Genomic DNA, 14,445 nt, shown 5'->3' on the forward strand with positions numbered 1-14,445 from the left:
TAAATTTGCTTAATTCATTGCTCAAGAAAATTATAAGCTCTCAAAGAGTAAATGGTCTTATATAGAAAACACAAATTTAAATTACTTTAATTAAAGGGAATTGAGAGATTGGGAATAAGAAGGGTTAACTTGATCCAAAACATACTCACATATCACTATCTGTAACAGGTGTTGTTACTTAATTTTAATATCAGAGTGCTGTGCATGTATTTCCACAAATACTAAAAAAAAGATACTTCCAAGCCTAAGTCTCTGCTTTCATCCCACATTAAGTCTATCATCACAAATCAAAATTTAGGCCACTGTATTAAAATACAGCCTATTCCTACTGTAAGAAAATGCTTAAAGTGTGTAAAGGGAAGTTTGTAAAGTGGTTTAAAAAAAAAAAAAACCTGACTGTATCTAGTACTCTGTCACTGACAACCTCCGGAATATGTCTGTATATTAGCTTGTTTTATCCCACATTCTCTGTTAAGACACAAAAAGGAACAAATCTAAAGAAATATCACGTCAAAATTTAAGATAGCTTACCTTTTATTTATAGGTTTTTCATCTTTTTCATAAGGCTTTACAAACCACTTGCCAATACGTACAAAATTCCTGTTCATTAAACACCGTTCCAATAGATTGTGAACTGCTTTGAAAAGCAGAGTACGGCATTCATAGGAAAGTCCATTCTCCCACACTCCATCTTCTTCTTCTAAAAGAGAAATGAAGGAAATAATAAGTAAAATAGTGACACTATAATCTATTCAGAGCCAAGTAAAAAAGGTTACAGTTTAAACTCTATATTCATCAACACTAGCTTACCCCAGAATATTAAGCTACAATCACTTCAATGTATCTCTAGACATTATCAGGTTTCAAAGTTACTCCCCAAGGAATAAAAGGTCTAAGTGCCACATATTCTATTAAATTACCTGAAAAGTATTTTTCCACCTTATAAAATTCAATGACATCATGAACATACTGAATTGGTTCCTGTATTAATGAAAAGGACACTTGTTTGTATAACCTGGAAAATATTAAACACACTCTACACCTATGACGCCAATTTCTAAGCTGGCTCACTTGTTACTTTGTCCTAATTCCCCTAGTCATTCAACCTGCCAAAAAAACTAGCCAGTTAATAATTAAAGTCAAAACATTTCATGTCCATCAGCATTCTAATCCACGACTCCACTATAACACTAAGGAAGCTGTTGGCACAGAGCCTAACAAGCGGTGCACTATCAGCCACCTTAGGTCTCATTTCAAACAAATTATTCCCATGATTATTATTCAGTATAGGACCCTTTACTTGGGGGAGAAATTTAAAAATTTAAAGACTTAAATTGTAAATGGCACTTCTGTCAAATAAAATTATAGCTATCTTCACTAACTATATAGCTTCAATTTTGCCAACAAATCTATTAATCACTCCAAGTTAATTTACCAAAAAAACATTAACACAGTCATTTTGAGATAAGTCTGGATGTAGGTCAGAAAATTTTTTTTGTGTACTCTATCCATTTCATATCTGTCACAAAGCATCCAACAAATCGTGCTACAAATAATGATACCACTTCAGCACTCTAACTTTCATTACAAGATTTTAAATTGCTTAGTCTAAATATAATTAACTCTCCTTCTATAGCCTATATACCTTTATAAACATTTTATAAATATGGGTCATCTGTGTTCAATGTTTAAGTAAAAATAAAAGACAAACGTTTCTCAATTCAACACCAAAAATGCATACACTATACCCACAGAAAAAGAGACACAATATGAGCTTCTGAATAAAAGCAAAGACATGTATTAAGAGTTACACATGGTTTATATGCACAATTTATACAACAAATGGGTAGAATAAACATTAACTAAAAAGTATGATAGTGGACTTTAACTGCACTAGAAATTCTGTGCCACTACAAAGATTAATGTTGGTTTTATATTTTCTCCTAAATAACAGTCAAGTCTTTCAAAGCAACTAATTTTTTTTTAAATTTTATTTTAAATAAGCTTTAGGCTGGGCGCAGTTACTCACGCCTGTAATCCTAGCACTTTGGGAGGCTGAGGTGGGCGGATCACCTGAGGTCAGGAGTTCAAGACCAGCCTCGCCAACATGATGAAAGCCCATCTCTACTAAAAATACAAAAATTAGCCAGGCGTCATAGTGCAGCCCTGTAATCCCAGCTACTCGGGAGGCTGAGGTGGGAGAATCACCCAAGAGGGAGAGATTACAGTGAGCCAAGATCGTGCCACTGCACTCCAGCCTGGGACAGAGTGAGATTCAGTCTCCAAAAAAACAAACAAAAAAAAAAGGTAAGCTTAGGGAAAAAAAAGTAGAATAAGCTTTAGAAAATGACAATATTTCAGAATTGGTATGGAATAATTTTTTAAGTCTAATATTAATCATAAATATTAAATAGGAAAAATTCACATTCTATTATATCAAAGACACCGTTATCTACTTCCATTCAAAACCAAAACGTTTATGGGTTTCACTTCATTAAAGAAAATATTAGGCTAGGAGAATAGAGAAGCAGCACAAAGTGACTTCACTTTAATTAATTAAAGGTCTAGATCACAAGCATATTTGTGAGTTGATGACAAAAAAAGAGAAAAGAATCTCAATTGATCTGCTTTCAATTTAATGAGGTCCTACCATTTCAAAATTAAATAGCTACATTAAGACTTTTACCTCAAATTATGAGACTTATGACTACTAGAATATACATGTTCTTAATTCCAACAGAATTATGTTAGGAATATCTTCCAATTCTTCACCTCTTTACAATCAATTTAGTATCTTTTATTTTTATTACCTTTTATTTCAAAAATCCCTACCTTCTGATGGTTGTAACACTTGTTCTACATAAGAAACCACTACCAACATATTTCTCCTAAGTTTTAAAGCATCAAAGACCCAAGACACAGTTACCATTTGTAAGTATCAAGGTTGTACAGTTGTTATAAACTTCAAATAAATTAGTCATTTAAAACTAGAAAATGACTTTGTCTTCTTCCCAAAAATAGTAAATAAAAAAATCTGCTTTCTGGGAGGCTGAAGCCAGGTGTGGTGGCTCACGCCTGCTATCCGGGAGGCTGAGGCCAGGTGTGGTGGCTCATGCCTGTAATCCCAGCACTTCAGGAGGCCAAGGCAAGTGGACCACTTGAGGCCAGGAGTTCGAGACCAGCCTGGCCAACATGGCAAAACCCCATCTCTACTAAAAATATAAAAATTAGCCATGCATGGCACGGCTGTAGTCCCAGCTACTCAGGAGGCTGAGGCATGAGAATCACCTGAGCCCAAGAGATGGGAGTTGCAGTGAGCTGAGAGAGATCACACCACTGCACTCCACTGTGGGCGACATAGCAAGACTCTGACTCAAAAAAACAAACAAAAAAAACCTTTGCAATAGTAAAAGCTAAAGCACAATTTATAAATTTTCACATGAAATTCTGAAAATTTTATGGTTTTATTTCGTAAAATCTATTTTAGTTAAACTTGCAGTCAAATGATTTAAGAATATTTAATGTGAGGCCATGCGCGGTGGCTCATGCCTATAATCCCAGCACTTTGGGAGGTCGAGGCAGGTGGATCATCTGAGGTCAGGAGTTCAAGACCAGCCTGGCCAACATAGTGAAACCCCATCTCTACTAAAAATACAAAAATTAGCTGGGCGAGGTGGCATGCACCTGTAGTCCCAGCTATCCGGGAGGCTGAGGCAGGAGAGTCACTTGAACTGGGTGGCAGAGGCTGCAGTGAACCGAGATCACGCCACTGCATTCCAGCCTGGTGACAGAGCAAGACTCCATCTCAAAAAAAAAAAAAGAATATTGAATGTGGTTTAGAAAAGTAATCAGTATTAATCTTGAAGCATTTCTCCCTCATTATTCTAATGCTTTCAAAGGGGGTGGGCATCTTATGTCCCCAGTGCCCACAATTCTCTTTAACACTAAATAGGAGCTATGCATAAAACAAACAAGTAGAGACCACCTGTTGAGGTTTTCTAAATCCAACGTATCTCTGAAGTATGTCCTCATCTATATGGCAAGCAACTAAGCAACCATTACACTAAAGTAATATAATTTCATATTTTGTTGCTGAGAAAAACGAGAGTAAGTCCTAATAACGCTCAATAAAAAGTCTGAAGGTTTTTGGTTTTGTTGGGAATCACTTAGAAACAAGAAGCCTACTGAGCCAAGTTTCTAATATCCTGACAATCTAATAACTGTAATAAAAGTACTTTCTACATGTTGTATTCAGATATGAAAAGTGAAATGGTACAACCAACCCACTCAAGGCATAGTGATATGCACTATTTACACTAATTGAAACAAGTTCTTGAATCTCAACACCAGCATTATAATAGGGAGGGGAAGGAGAAGGGAACATATGGCAAATCTTTACCTATCTCTTTTGAACTTAACCAGAGCCTAATAGAAAAAGTCTGCTTAATCTATTTAACTAGTTTCCTCCTCTACCCAGGTGCAATGACTCATGCCTGTAATCCCAGCTACTTGGGAAGCTAAGACAGAAGGATCACTTGAAGCTAGGAGTTCAAGACTAGCCTGGCAATACAGGAAGACCCTGACTCCAAAAAACTTTTTTTTAGTTAGTAGGGCATAGTGGCAATGCCTGTAGGCCCAGCTGCTGGGGAAGCTGAGGTGGGAGGATTGCTTGAGTCCAGGAGTCGGAGGCTGCAGTGAGCTATGATTAAGCACTGCAGGCTGAGTGAGACAAAGTGTGACCTCCATCCCTACAAAAAAAAAAAAAATTTCCTTCTCTTGTAGCTCTATGTCCAGAGAAAATAAAGTTTCAACTCTGCATTCTTAGTACTTTTCTGTTACTATTAGCATTACAGTTCTTAATCATCAGTGTTTCTTGAAATTTTTATGGACTATTTATTGGAAGAAAACACAAATGCTAAATTTGATTACCATATTTTTTTCCTGAAGATGCAGATTACCGTAGTGCCAAAGTATGTGATAAGTCATCAAAATAATTCTCTATCAATGGGGAAAAAAAATCACAACCAAAAAAGCAGACACACCCTGCACTCAACATTTTTCTCAAAACTGGCATCTTTAAATATCTCCACGGTGGTAAAAAATGAATCTTCTCCAATACAATTTTGCAAAACTATTAAAATGTAACATATGCTAATGAATAATGGCTCAAAAATTAACATGGTAGAAAATACCATGTATTTCCTGAAATAAAGAGAAATGTTTAAATGCTAGATCAGTGTTTCTCCTGAATAATCATTAGTAACCCATACATTCAACAAATATACCGAGAGCCTTAAGTTGGCCGCATCATTATCTATGGCAAAACTTGAAAACTGATTTAAAAACAGCCTAGTATGTTATGTTTGGCTTGAAAACTTAGAAGATACACTTGATCAAAAAAACAGTATGCAGAAGAAATACAGCAAATGAAGTTGTCACCTAGGAGACTAGCCAATTTAAAGAGTCGGGCCACATCACAAGTAAATTTTACAACAGTAGAAATGAATTACTCTCTTTAGACTACATGGGGCACACAACAATGTTTTAGTTTGGCTGGGACTAGATTCCTATGCCTGGCTGTTTATCTATCTGTCAATCCTATTAACAGCTGTCATTTAAGGTTAAAGTCCACTACAGTTAATATCCTTCAATAAAAACATCCAAAATTAAATTCAGAACAATAGTCCACTTAGTTTGAGCACTATTCATTATGATAAAATTCTGGTATAATAAAACTATCTGAACATGTTACTAAAATCTACTTTACAGACCTCAGGAGCCAGGAAAAAGAACAAATATTTTTAGCCCTGAGTTTTTTTAGTTCACAAGGTATCAGTTTTCTCAAAGAGTCTCATCACAGTCTAACTTGCTATGATTTTTTTAAGATGACAAATGGGAGAGGACGCAGTGTTTGCTTTTATTTTTATTTAAAGGGAAAGAATAAAAGCCAATGATGACAGCAATTGAATTCCAAAAATGTTAGAACACAGAATAAAAATACACAGAAAACTCTCCTTCAAGAACACATTAATGAAAATGATACAATCTTGCTCTGAAGCAAATTAACAGTACACTTAAAAGTACCAGTCCTACCCACCACAGAGATTCTTGACCAGAGGGACTGAGCTAAGATTTTCCCATCACCCATTTTATACCTCTTTCACCCACTATCACACAACCACTAAACAAAGCTACAAAATTCAATTTTTTAAAAAAAGGGGCCAGGCATGGTGGCTCATGCCTGTAATCCCAGCACTTGGGGAGGCTGAGGCGGGCAGATCACCTGAGGCCAGGAGTTCCAGACCAGCCTGGCCAACATGGCGAAACTCCTATTAAAATCTCTACCAAAAATACAAAAATTAGCCAGGCGTGGTGACACATGCCTGTAGTCCCAGCTACTCGTGAGGCTGAGGCAGAAGGATCGCTTGAACCTGGGAGGCGGAGGTCGCAGTGAGCCAAGATCGCCCCACTACACTCCAGCCTGGGAGACAGAGCGAGACTTCGTCTCAAAAAAAAAAAAAGAAAGAAAGAAAGAAAAAAGCTGTAACCCCAAAGGAATTTTATTCCCTAATCCTTTTTGTATCAAAACATATCGACACCGATTCAACTAATCATTATCCTATAGAGGATAAAGCAAAAAGTAAGAAAATCATCTATGTTTGGCTTTGGAATTCAAGAGATTTTTTGAACAAATAACCTTCCGGAATGTTATAGTTAGGCTAATACTAGTTAGCACAAATCCTGATCCAAAAATCATCCAGCCTTTGCAAATTACTTTGCTTAACGGTATTGACTTGCTGCTACAAAATGAGTAACTGAGGGTTTGAAGTATGTATTAAATCAGACGTGATTTGCTGTAACTGATCTTTGCCAGTTAGCAATAAAGTAAGTTTACATTCTATTTCTACACATCAGCTAAACTTGAAAGGAAGGTAACCCAAACAAATGCTAAGTGACATAAGAGAAAATGAAATTTAAAATGCACTATGGAATCTGAGCAGATTCTTCAGAACTGTCGAAATCATCAAAACCAAAGAAAGTCTGAGAAACTGTCACAGTCTAACAAAGCCTAAGGAGACATGACAATTAAATGTAATAGGGGTATCTTAAATGAGATCCTAGAAAAGAAAAACATATTAGGCAAAAAAAAAAGGAAATCCAAATATATACTTCAGTTAATAATAAAGTATCAATATTGGTTCATTAGTTAATTTTTAAAAATACACTGCATGACACAAAGGAGCTAAGGGGGTTAAACAAAGGCAATTCTGTATTTCTGTTATTGAATATTCCAGTTAAGAAAAACTGAGAATTCTAATCTTTGAAAAAAGAAATGCTTTCCCTCTTCCCTCACTACCAAGAAAAACAAGGGCAATATTATCACCATAATAAAAAACACTTCAGTAACAAGATGTGGTGTGTGCTGAACCAAACAGAAGGACACTGCCTGTGAAGAGCAGGCTCAAGCTAAATTAACCAGCTTTTTAGTTACCACCTGGGTCCTTCCGGTACCCCATTCCTCAGTGCTACACCTCCACTTGGAACTCAGGACTGCCTCCAGCAGCTGATGCTACCCTGTACTGTCCAGCTGCTCTCTTCTCAGGGGAGCTTAGAAGAAGGAAATAGAGTGCCACAGATGGAAGAAATGAAAAAGGGGTTAGCTAGAGAGACAGAGGCAGACTAATTACCCCAAGAGGGAGGCAGACGCTGTCCCTAGAGCAAAGAAAAGGGCAAGACAAATATATTCCATCTGAAAAAACCTTATTATTCTTTAAGATACGTCTGATTTAAGTAACAACATTCTTAAGTAAATAACAGGTTTTATTTTTAAAAAAAGTTAAAACATTATATAAATAACACTGACTATGCAAACTAAAACAGTACAGGACAAGCTTTGGAACAATAAATATGATCATATACCACTCCTAATTGTATTTCAGTTTACTATTTCAATCACTTCACTTTGATAAATTTTTAAGTTATTTACGGCCAGGCGCGGTGACTCACGCCTGTAATCCTAGCACTTTGGGAGGCCGAGGCGGGTGGACTGTCTGCGCTCAGGAGTTCGAGACCAGCCTGGCGAACACGGTGAAACCCCATCTCTCCTAAAAATACAAAAAATTAGCCGAGTGTGGCAGCATGTGCCTGTAATCCCAGCTACTCGGGAGGCTCAGACAGCAGAATCGCTTGAACCCAGGAGGTGGAGGTTGCAGTGAGCTGAGATTGCGCCACTGCACTCCAGCCTGGGCGACAAAGCAAGACTCCATCTCAAAAAAAAAGCTATTTACTATTCATTAGCATTCAGTAAAGTCTGACAGCAGTTAAAACCCTACCTCCTGCCTGTAATCCCAGCACTTTGGGAGGCCAAGGCTGGCGAATCACAAGCTCAGGAGATCGAGACCATCCTGTCTAACAGTGAAACCCCGTCTCTATTAAAAATACAAAAAATTAGCCGGGCGTGGTGGTGGGCGCCTGTAGTCCCAGGTACTCAGGAGGCTGAGGTAGTAGGAGTATGGCATGAACCCAGGAGGCAGAGCTTGCAGCAAGCAAGCTCCACTGCACTCAGAGAGCGAGATCGCGCCACTGCACTCCAGCCCGCGGGACAGAATGAGACTCCGCCTCAAAAAAAAAAAAAAAAAAAAACCAACCTCCCAAAATTATTTTCATTCACGTTCAAGATCACTATCTATTTTTTTTTTTTGAGACAGAGTCTCACTCTGTCGCCCAGGCTGGAGTGCAGTGGCAAGATCTCGGCTCACTGCAACCTCCGCCTCCTGGGATCAAGCGATTCTCCTGCCTCAGCCTACCGAGTAGCTGGGACTACAGGTGCGTGCCACCATGCCCAGCTAATTTTTGTATCTTCAGTAGAGACGGGGTTTCACCATGTTGGCCAGGATGGTCTCTATCTCCTGACCCTGCGATCTGCCTGCCTCAGCCTCCCAAAGTGCTGGGATTACAGGCATGAGTGAGCCATGGCACCCAGCTGATCACTATTTTAAAGGTACAAGTAACTACCATTTTTGAAAATTACGCTAAAAATCAAAGCTAGAGAAAAATGTTTAAGACTGTAACCTAGTTTCAGTGGAGAAAACATATCTGACTGGTAACATGAAACCTAGAAGACAAAACTGACTTTTAACAATATCCATCAAAGCAGCTCACATCTAACTTTAATAGTCTTTTAACTTTCACAATATTTTTTCTATTATGGTAAAACTAGGCCAGGTGCAGGGGCTCACACTTGTAATCCCAGCACTTTGGGAGGTTAAGATGGAAGGATCACTAGAGTTCAGGAGTTCAAGACCAGCCTGGTCAACACAGCAAGACCCCATCTCTACTTAAAAAGAAAAAAAGAAAAAAAAAATTAAACATTATGTATCTCTTAAAATTATCTTTGATTCTACAAAGTGTATTTCATGGAATCTTAAAAAAAGATCTGTTTAGTCTGTTTAGATGCTCTGCCAACTTTATTAAGAAGACCAAAGCCCCTAAGTCACCATTATAGTTTTATCAATAATTATGTTTTATCAACAAATATATTTTATCAATAGTTTATAGTTTTTCAACAATGTTATACAGTCTCCAAACATTCTAGTAAGGTGATTTTTATGACCACTTAACGATTAAAATAATTCAAATACTATATCCAAAACAATGAAAGAAAAAGGAGGCTGGCGGACTTAGCTTTTGGCATAATTAGAAAGTATTGTCTTGCTAAAACTACCATATATACATACATCATGTATATGTACATATATGTATATACATATACACATCACTTTACACATTTAGAACTACATTAAATACACACAACTAAGGACTGGACTCTGCAGCAGGCATCTTATTAGAAAAACTACAAAAGCTGGAAAGCTGTCTTCAAGAATTGCAATCACTCTCAAAAATAATAATTAACACTGGAGAGTATGTTCATTAGAATGTGAAAAGCAATTATCAAAACATACAAATGTAACACGTACATTCCTACATAAATGTTGGTCTTACTAAGTACCAGTTCAAGATACAGACACCTAGAATACATTCTATCCAAAAATAAAATAGATCCTATAGGTCAGAGATACAATAACAAAAACTTCAGAGTACTCAATTTCAAATAAGAACTTAAAAAAAATTATCTAGAAATCCTAAGTTTATCTGTCAAAAATCATTATCAAACTATCTTACTGAAGTCTTTGGAACCTTATAGCATACAACCAATCATTTATATTCCTATTATCTAAGGTTCAGTTAATACTGACTTTCACAGTTTAAAGCTTCAGTAATTATATGAAAAGCTATAGTTTCTCTTTCTAAAGTAGCATTTGGTCCTAAAAGTCAAGAAAATAAGGAAGTAATCACATTGATTTGCTCACAATAAAATTGTTTGTGTAACCTTTTAGATTATGATCCCATGTCCCATAAAAGCTAAACAAGTTGGCACTTTTCTCTTATTGAGTATGTTTGACAGAACAGTATATGAGTCACTTTCCAAAAATAACTAAATTAACATATGCCTTCATAAGTTAATCAAATAGCACAAATGACAATAACAAAATACTTACATGCCTTAAAACACACACACACACACACACACACACACACACACACACACACGGATAGTTACATTTCCAGTACTTTTAGAATCATCTGCCTATTCAATGCAAAAGACTCAACTTCAGCAGTGGCTGAAGTGACTCAAAAGTTACATCTGGCTTCTGAACTATTACACGACTTTGTTAGGAACTCTGTTTCCTGATTCCATTTTTTTAAGATTAATGTAACATGCCTTCTTCGGGCCCTAACTACCTGTGAGAAATTAAGAAGAGAGGTGGTGGAAGGAGAAAGTCATTCACGCCTTAAAAACCCAGCTATAACAACGTGGATAATTTAAGTAAAATAAAATAATCATGGTGAAATAAAACAATGAAGCTGAATTTTTATCTGGCCTCCTAAGTGTCCCACAAAAACAAACTTAATTTGTAATACATATGACATTCTGGGAGAAGTATACAATGTTGCTATATCATTAGTTAGAAATGGAAAGTTTCTTTCACCTGATAAGTCATGGTGAATAAGGTCAGCAAAACTGGGGTCTTCACCCCACCAAAATATCCACAATTCTCTTCTTCCAGGTCTTTGATCTCGCCGCCAAACACCAAGTACATCTGCCTTAAGGCAGCGACTAAAACTGCTCAAAATGGGGTCTTCTTCTGTCACAGGAAACAGAATAGGGGCAGAAGTTGGGCCTTGCCATACATATTTTTTCCATTTAATTCCTGTCAAGTCAGCCTGAAGGAAAGAAAGCATTAAGTTTTATTACTGCATATTCACTCAAAGTCAAAAGTACTCAATATGATGTCTCTTATTTCATTAAGACATTACAATTTTTCAATGTATGCTTGAGATATTGACTGCAAATTAGAACAAAAAAAGACTTTATAATTCAACAACCAAGAATTTTAGGGAGAAGAATACAGTTAAAAATTACCACCACCATGTCACTGAATAGCAAGCAAATATGTACTCCAAGTAGAAACAGAAGAAACTGAATGATGTTAAATATAGACACACACTTCAATATGCAAACAGAGTACATTTTTCTCTGTCCTAACTGGTCACATTTGTTCATTGGTGTCAAACTTTTAACTGAAAATCAATTATTAAAGACCCTATCATGGGTTTTTATTCCACATTTACAGAAGTAACGTCTCTAATGAAGACATCCGAACAAGTTCTGAAAAAAATCTATGTTAATTCTTCACACACACCCCTGTCGGAAAAGTCAAATAGCTACTCACAAAGAACTGTCAGATTTGTGCTAGTCTATCTTCAAAGAACTGATCCTAAAAGTACCAAAAATAGACTGAGTTGGATAAGATAGAAATATAAAACCTGGTGTATGTCTTATTACATGTGAAGAGATGCTGATTAATGGACATTGAAAAGAAAAACATACTGTAGACGAGGATAGAGTATTAAAGATCTCAATTTAGCATCCGTTAAGAAATTCGACAAGAGGAATTCAGTAATTTAATCTAACTTAAAGGAGCAAAGCATAAGGTGCCAAAAATGAAACTGCTGATACATGACTGGCAGTTTACACTTGCCAACTAGTTGTGCTCCTCCCACTTAACTCACTTACCTATCATATACTCTTAATATTTCTCATAGCACAAAGGAGAAAATGAAAAAGTAAAGTCACCCAAACTTAAAGTCATTGATGAAGCTCAGCTACTGTCCCATACAGGACAAGTTATTTGCAACAGTTGGTACTTCTGAAAGCCTTAACTGTTGGATGTTACCAGACCTGGGCTAACCTACACAATGATCATCCCTACATCCCGCTTCTCTCGACTTTCCATTTCAATCAAACAAGGGAGCAGCCTGCTCAAAACATTCTGAAAAAGCAACCAAAACACAATAAATATAGAAACACTGCAAAACCACAGCACCTCGTCCATTAGCCCCCTTCACCCTCACAAAAACATCATGTTCTAATAAAAGCAAGATGGCTAGAAATTGTCAAACATGGCAAACTGTTTTCAAAGTTTAAAAAGAAAACATATGAAATGGCACCTACTGGTTTTTACAGAGAGATCTTAAGTCACCCAAGAAAGAAACTAACCTGGCGTTAGTTTGACTCACACAAAAAAAATGTAAAACCAAGACAGGTTTCTAGGGCTTAAGTTCTGGGGTCCTGTTTACATGGGGAAACCAAATTAAAAGGGTAAGACATAAAGGCGGTGGGGAGCAGGGGCAATAATGGAAAGTGTGAAGCAGAGATACAGGGCCAATAAGGAGAAAAGCAACAGTTAAGCAAGACAAGAGGGAAAGGTTACTGTCCTGCCAGATAAGGAGCTCAAGTTGAGGACGAGACTACGGTGAGAAGGAGAGTCCGAAACAAGACGAGAAAAAATGCCAACACTCCCCCAAACAGAGCCCGGGACCGTAGGAGAGCGAACGCCGCCTCCCGGGGCTGGCCGCGGAGCTTCGCAGGGCGCCGGCTCCGGCTGGGCCTCGCCCGGGAACTCGGGCATCTGGACCAGACCCGGCCCCCTCCCCCACGGCCCAAGGGCGCACCTCGCGGCCCCCCTCCCTCGGCGCCCGCCGGCCCCGGCACTCACCAGGCAGAAGAGGTTACAGTGACAATCTTCCAGGCTGGCCCCGTTCGGCACGAAGGAGGCACTCATCGTCCCTCACAGCAGCCGCCGCCGGCGCCACAACCCACCATCCGCCATTACCGCCGCCTCCGACCAGAGAGAGAAACACAGACACCGGGGAGGGCCGGGGGGGGGGGGTAGTGGTTGGGGGGGCGGTGGAAGAGGAGGCCGCCGGGCCGCCCGCCCTCCCCACCCACCCCCCCCGCCGCCGCCGCCGCCGCCGCCGCCGCCGCGAGCAGCCCCCGCCGCCCGGCCGGCACCCAGCCGCCCGGGGCCGAGGGCCGGAGGCGGGAGGGCCGCGCCGCGCTCGCCTGGCGGGCCGGACTGCGGATCCCGCAGACGCTCGTCCCTCTCTGGGGGACGGAGGGGATGTGTGCCCCTACCACAAGAAAAATAATAAATTACACAATAAATAATCAAAATCAAGTCCGAGACGGCAGAGCCCAAGCCCAGGACGGTTCTCCCGGGCGGAGAGGCGCCCGCACAGGAGCGGGAAGGGCGAGAACCGGGAGAGAAGCCCAGGCCCCCGGCGCGGCAGCGGCGATGTCCTTAAGCCCAGAGTCTCCTCAGCGGCGGAGGTGGTGGCGGCGTCTGCGGGCTCAGACCATTCTCTGGCTCTGTCTTCGTGTCGTTCCTGGGCCGAGCCGGCCTAACGTTTGCCCTCCTGTGGCCTCACCGGCTGGACGCCGTAGTCTCCCCCATTTTGTGGGCCCAGCGGGCGGTGTTTTTCCCCCTTTAATCCGAATTCACGGGTTTTCCCTTCGCTTTAATGGCGGCCACAGGGACCAGCTCGCCCTCTCTGCTCACCCATTGGCCGCCTTGAGGTCACGTGGGCCCGGGCTCGGTTGGGAGGGGGAGAGAGAAGTGAGCGAGGGAGGGCCGGGAAGCTTTCGGCGGAGGCGGTGAGCCCGGGGGACGGGGCAGCCAGCTGGTGGCCACTAACACAGCGCCATCTGCTGGGTGCCCCGGCCAGTATAAAACGACCCGGGGCCCTGGCCCTCTCTTTGCGGGGAAATTTACAGTCCAGGAAGGTTCATTTCACAAATCAGTGAGAATTACGTGGAAATCAGTTTGAGTTCTTTGGAAGAGAAAGCATTGGCAAAAATTCCAAGACATTCTCATTTATTTCGCGAGGCCGCTGGGGTGCAGGTGCAAACCTCTGGATTTGGGAGTCAGATGATCTGGATGGGGATAAGACTCCTCAACCTAAAAGTTGTGATATGAAGATATAAATTTAAGAAACAAAATATTGCCCTGTAGTTAATAGACTGGGAATTAGAGCCACACT

The 14,445-nt window shown here is 39.9% G+C and overlaps 1 protein-coding gene across 3 annotated transcripts in view; it reads right to left on the reverse strand.

Annotated features, from left to right (window-relative positions):
* Positions 1 to 13,937, reverse strand: part of MED13 (mediator complex subunit 13) — a 121,715-nt gene extending 107,778 nt beyond the window's left edge. For 2 of the 3 annotated variants that reach the window (XM_016932681.4, XM_001138050.8), the window contains exons 1-3: positions 13,122 to 13,937; positions 11,052 to 11,286; positions 532 to 700 (exon numbers count right to left, since the gene is read on the reverse strand). In XM_016932681.4, coding sequence (XP_016788170.2) covers positions 532 to 700; positions 11,052 to 11,286; positions 13,122 to 13,187 — 470 coding nt within the window. In that variant the 5' untranslated portion in view covers positions 13,188 to 13,937. The remainder of the gene's footprint in view (positions 1 to 531; positions 701 to 11,051; positions 11,287 to 13,121) is intronic. The other variant, XM_063799123.1, reaches the window with a different exon arrangement.
* Between the last annotated feature and the right edge of the window lie 508 nt (positions 13,938 to 14,445).

Source organism: Pan troglodytes, chromosome 19 (assembly GCF_028858775.2).
Source record: "Pan troglodytes isolate AG18354 chromosome 19, NHGRI_mPanTro3-v2.0_pri, whole genome shotgun sequence".
NCBI lineage: Eukaryota > Metazoa > Chordata > Mammalia > Primates > Hominidae > Pan > Pan troglodytes.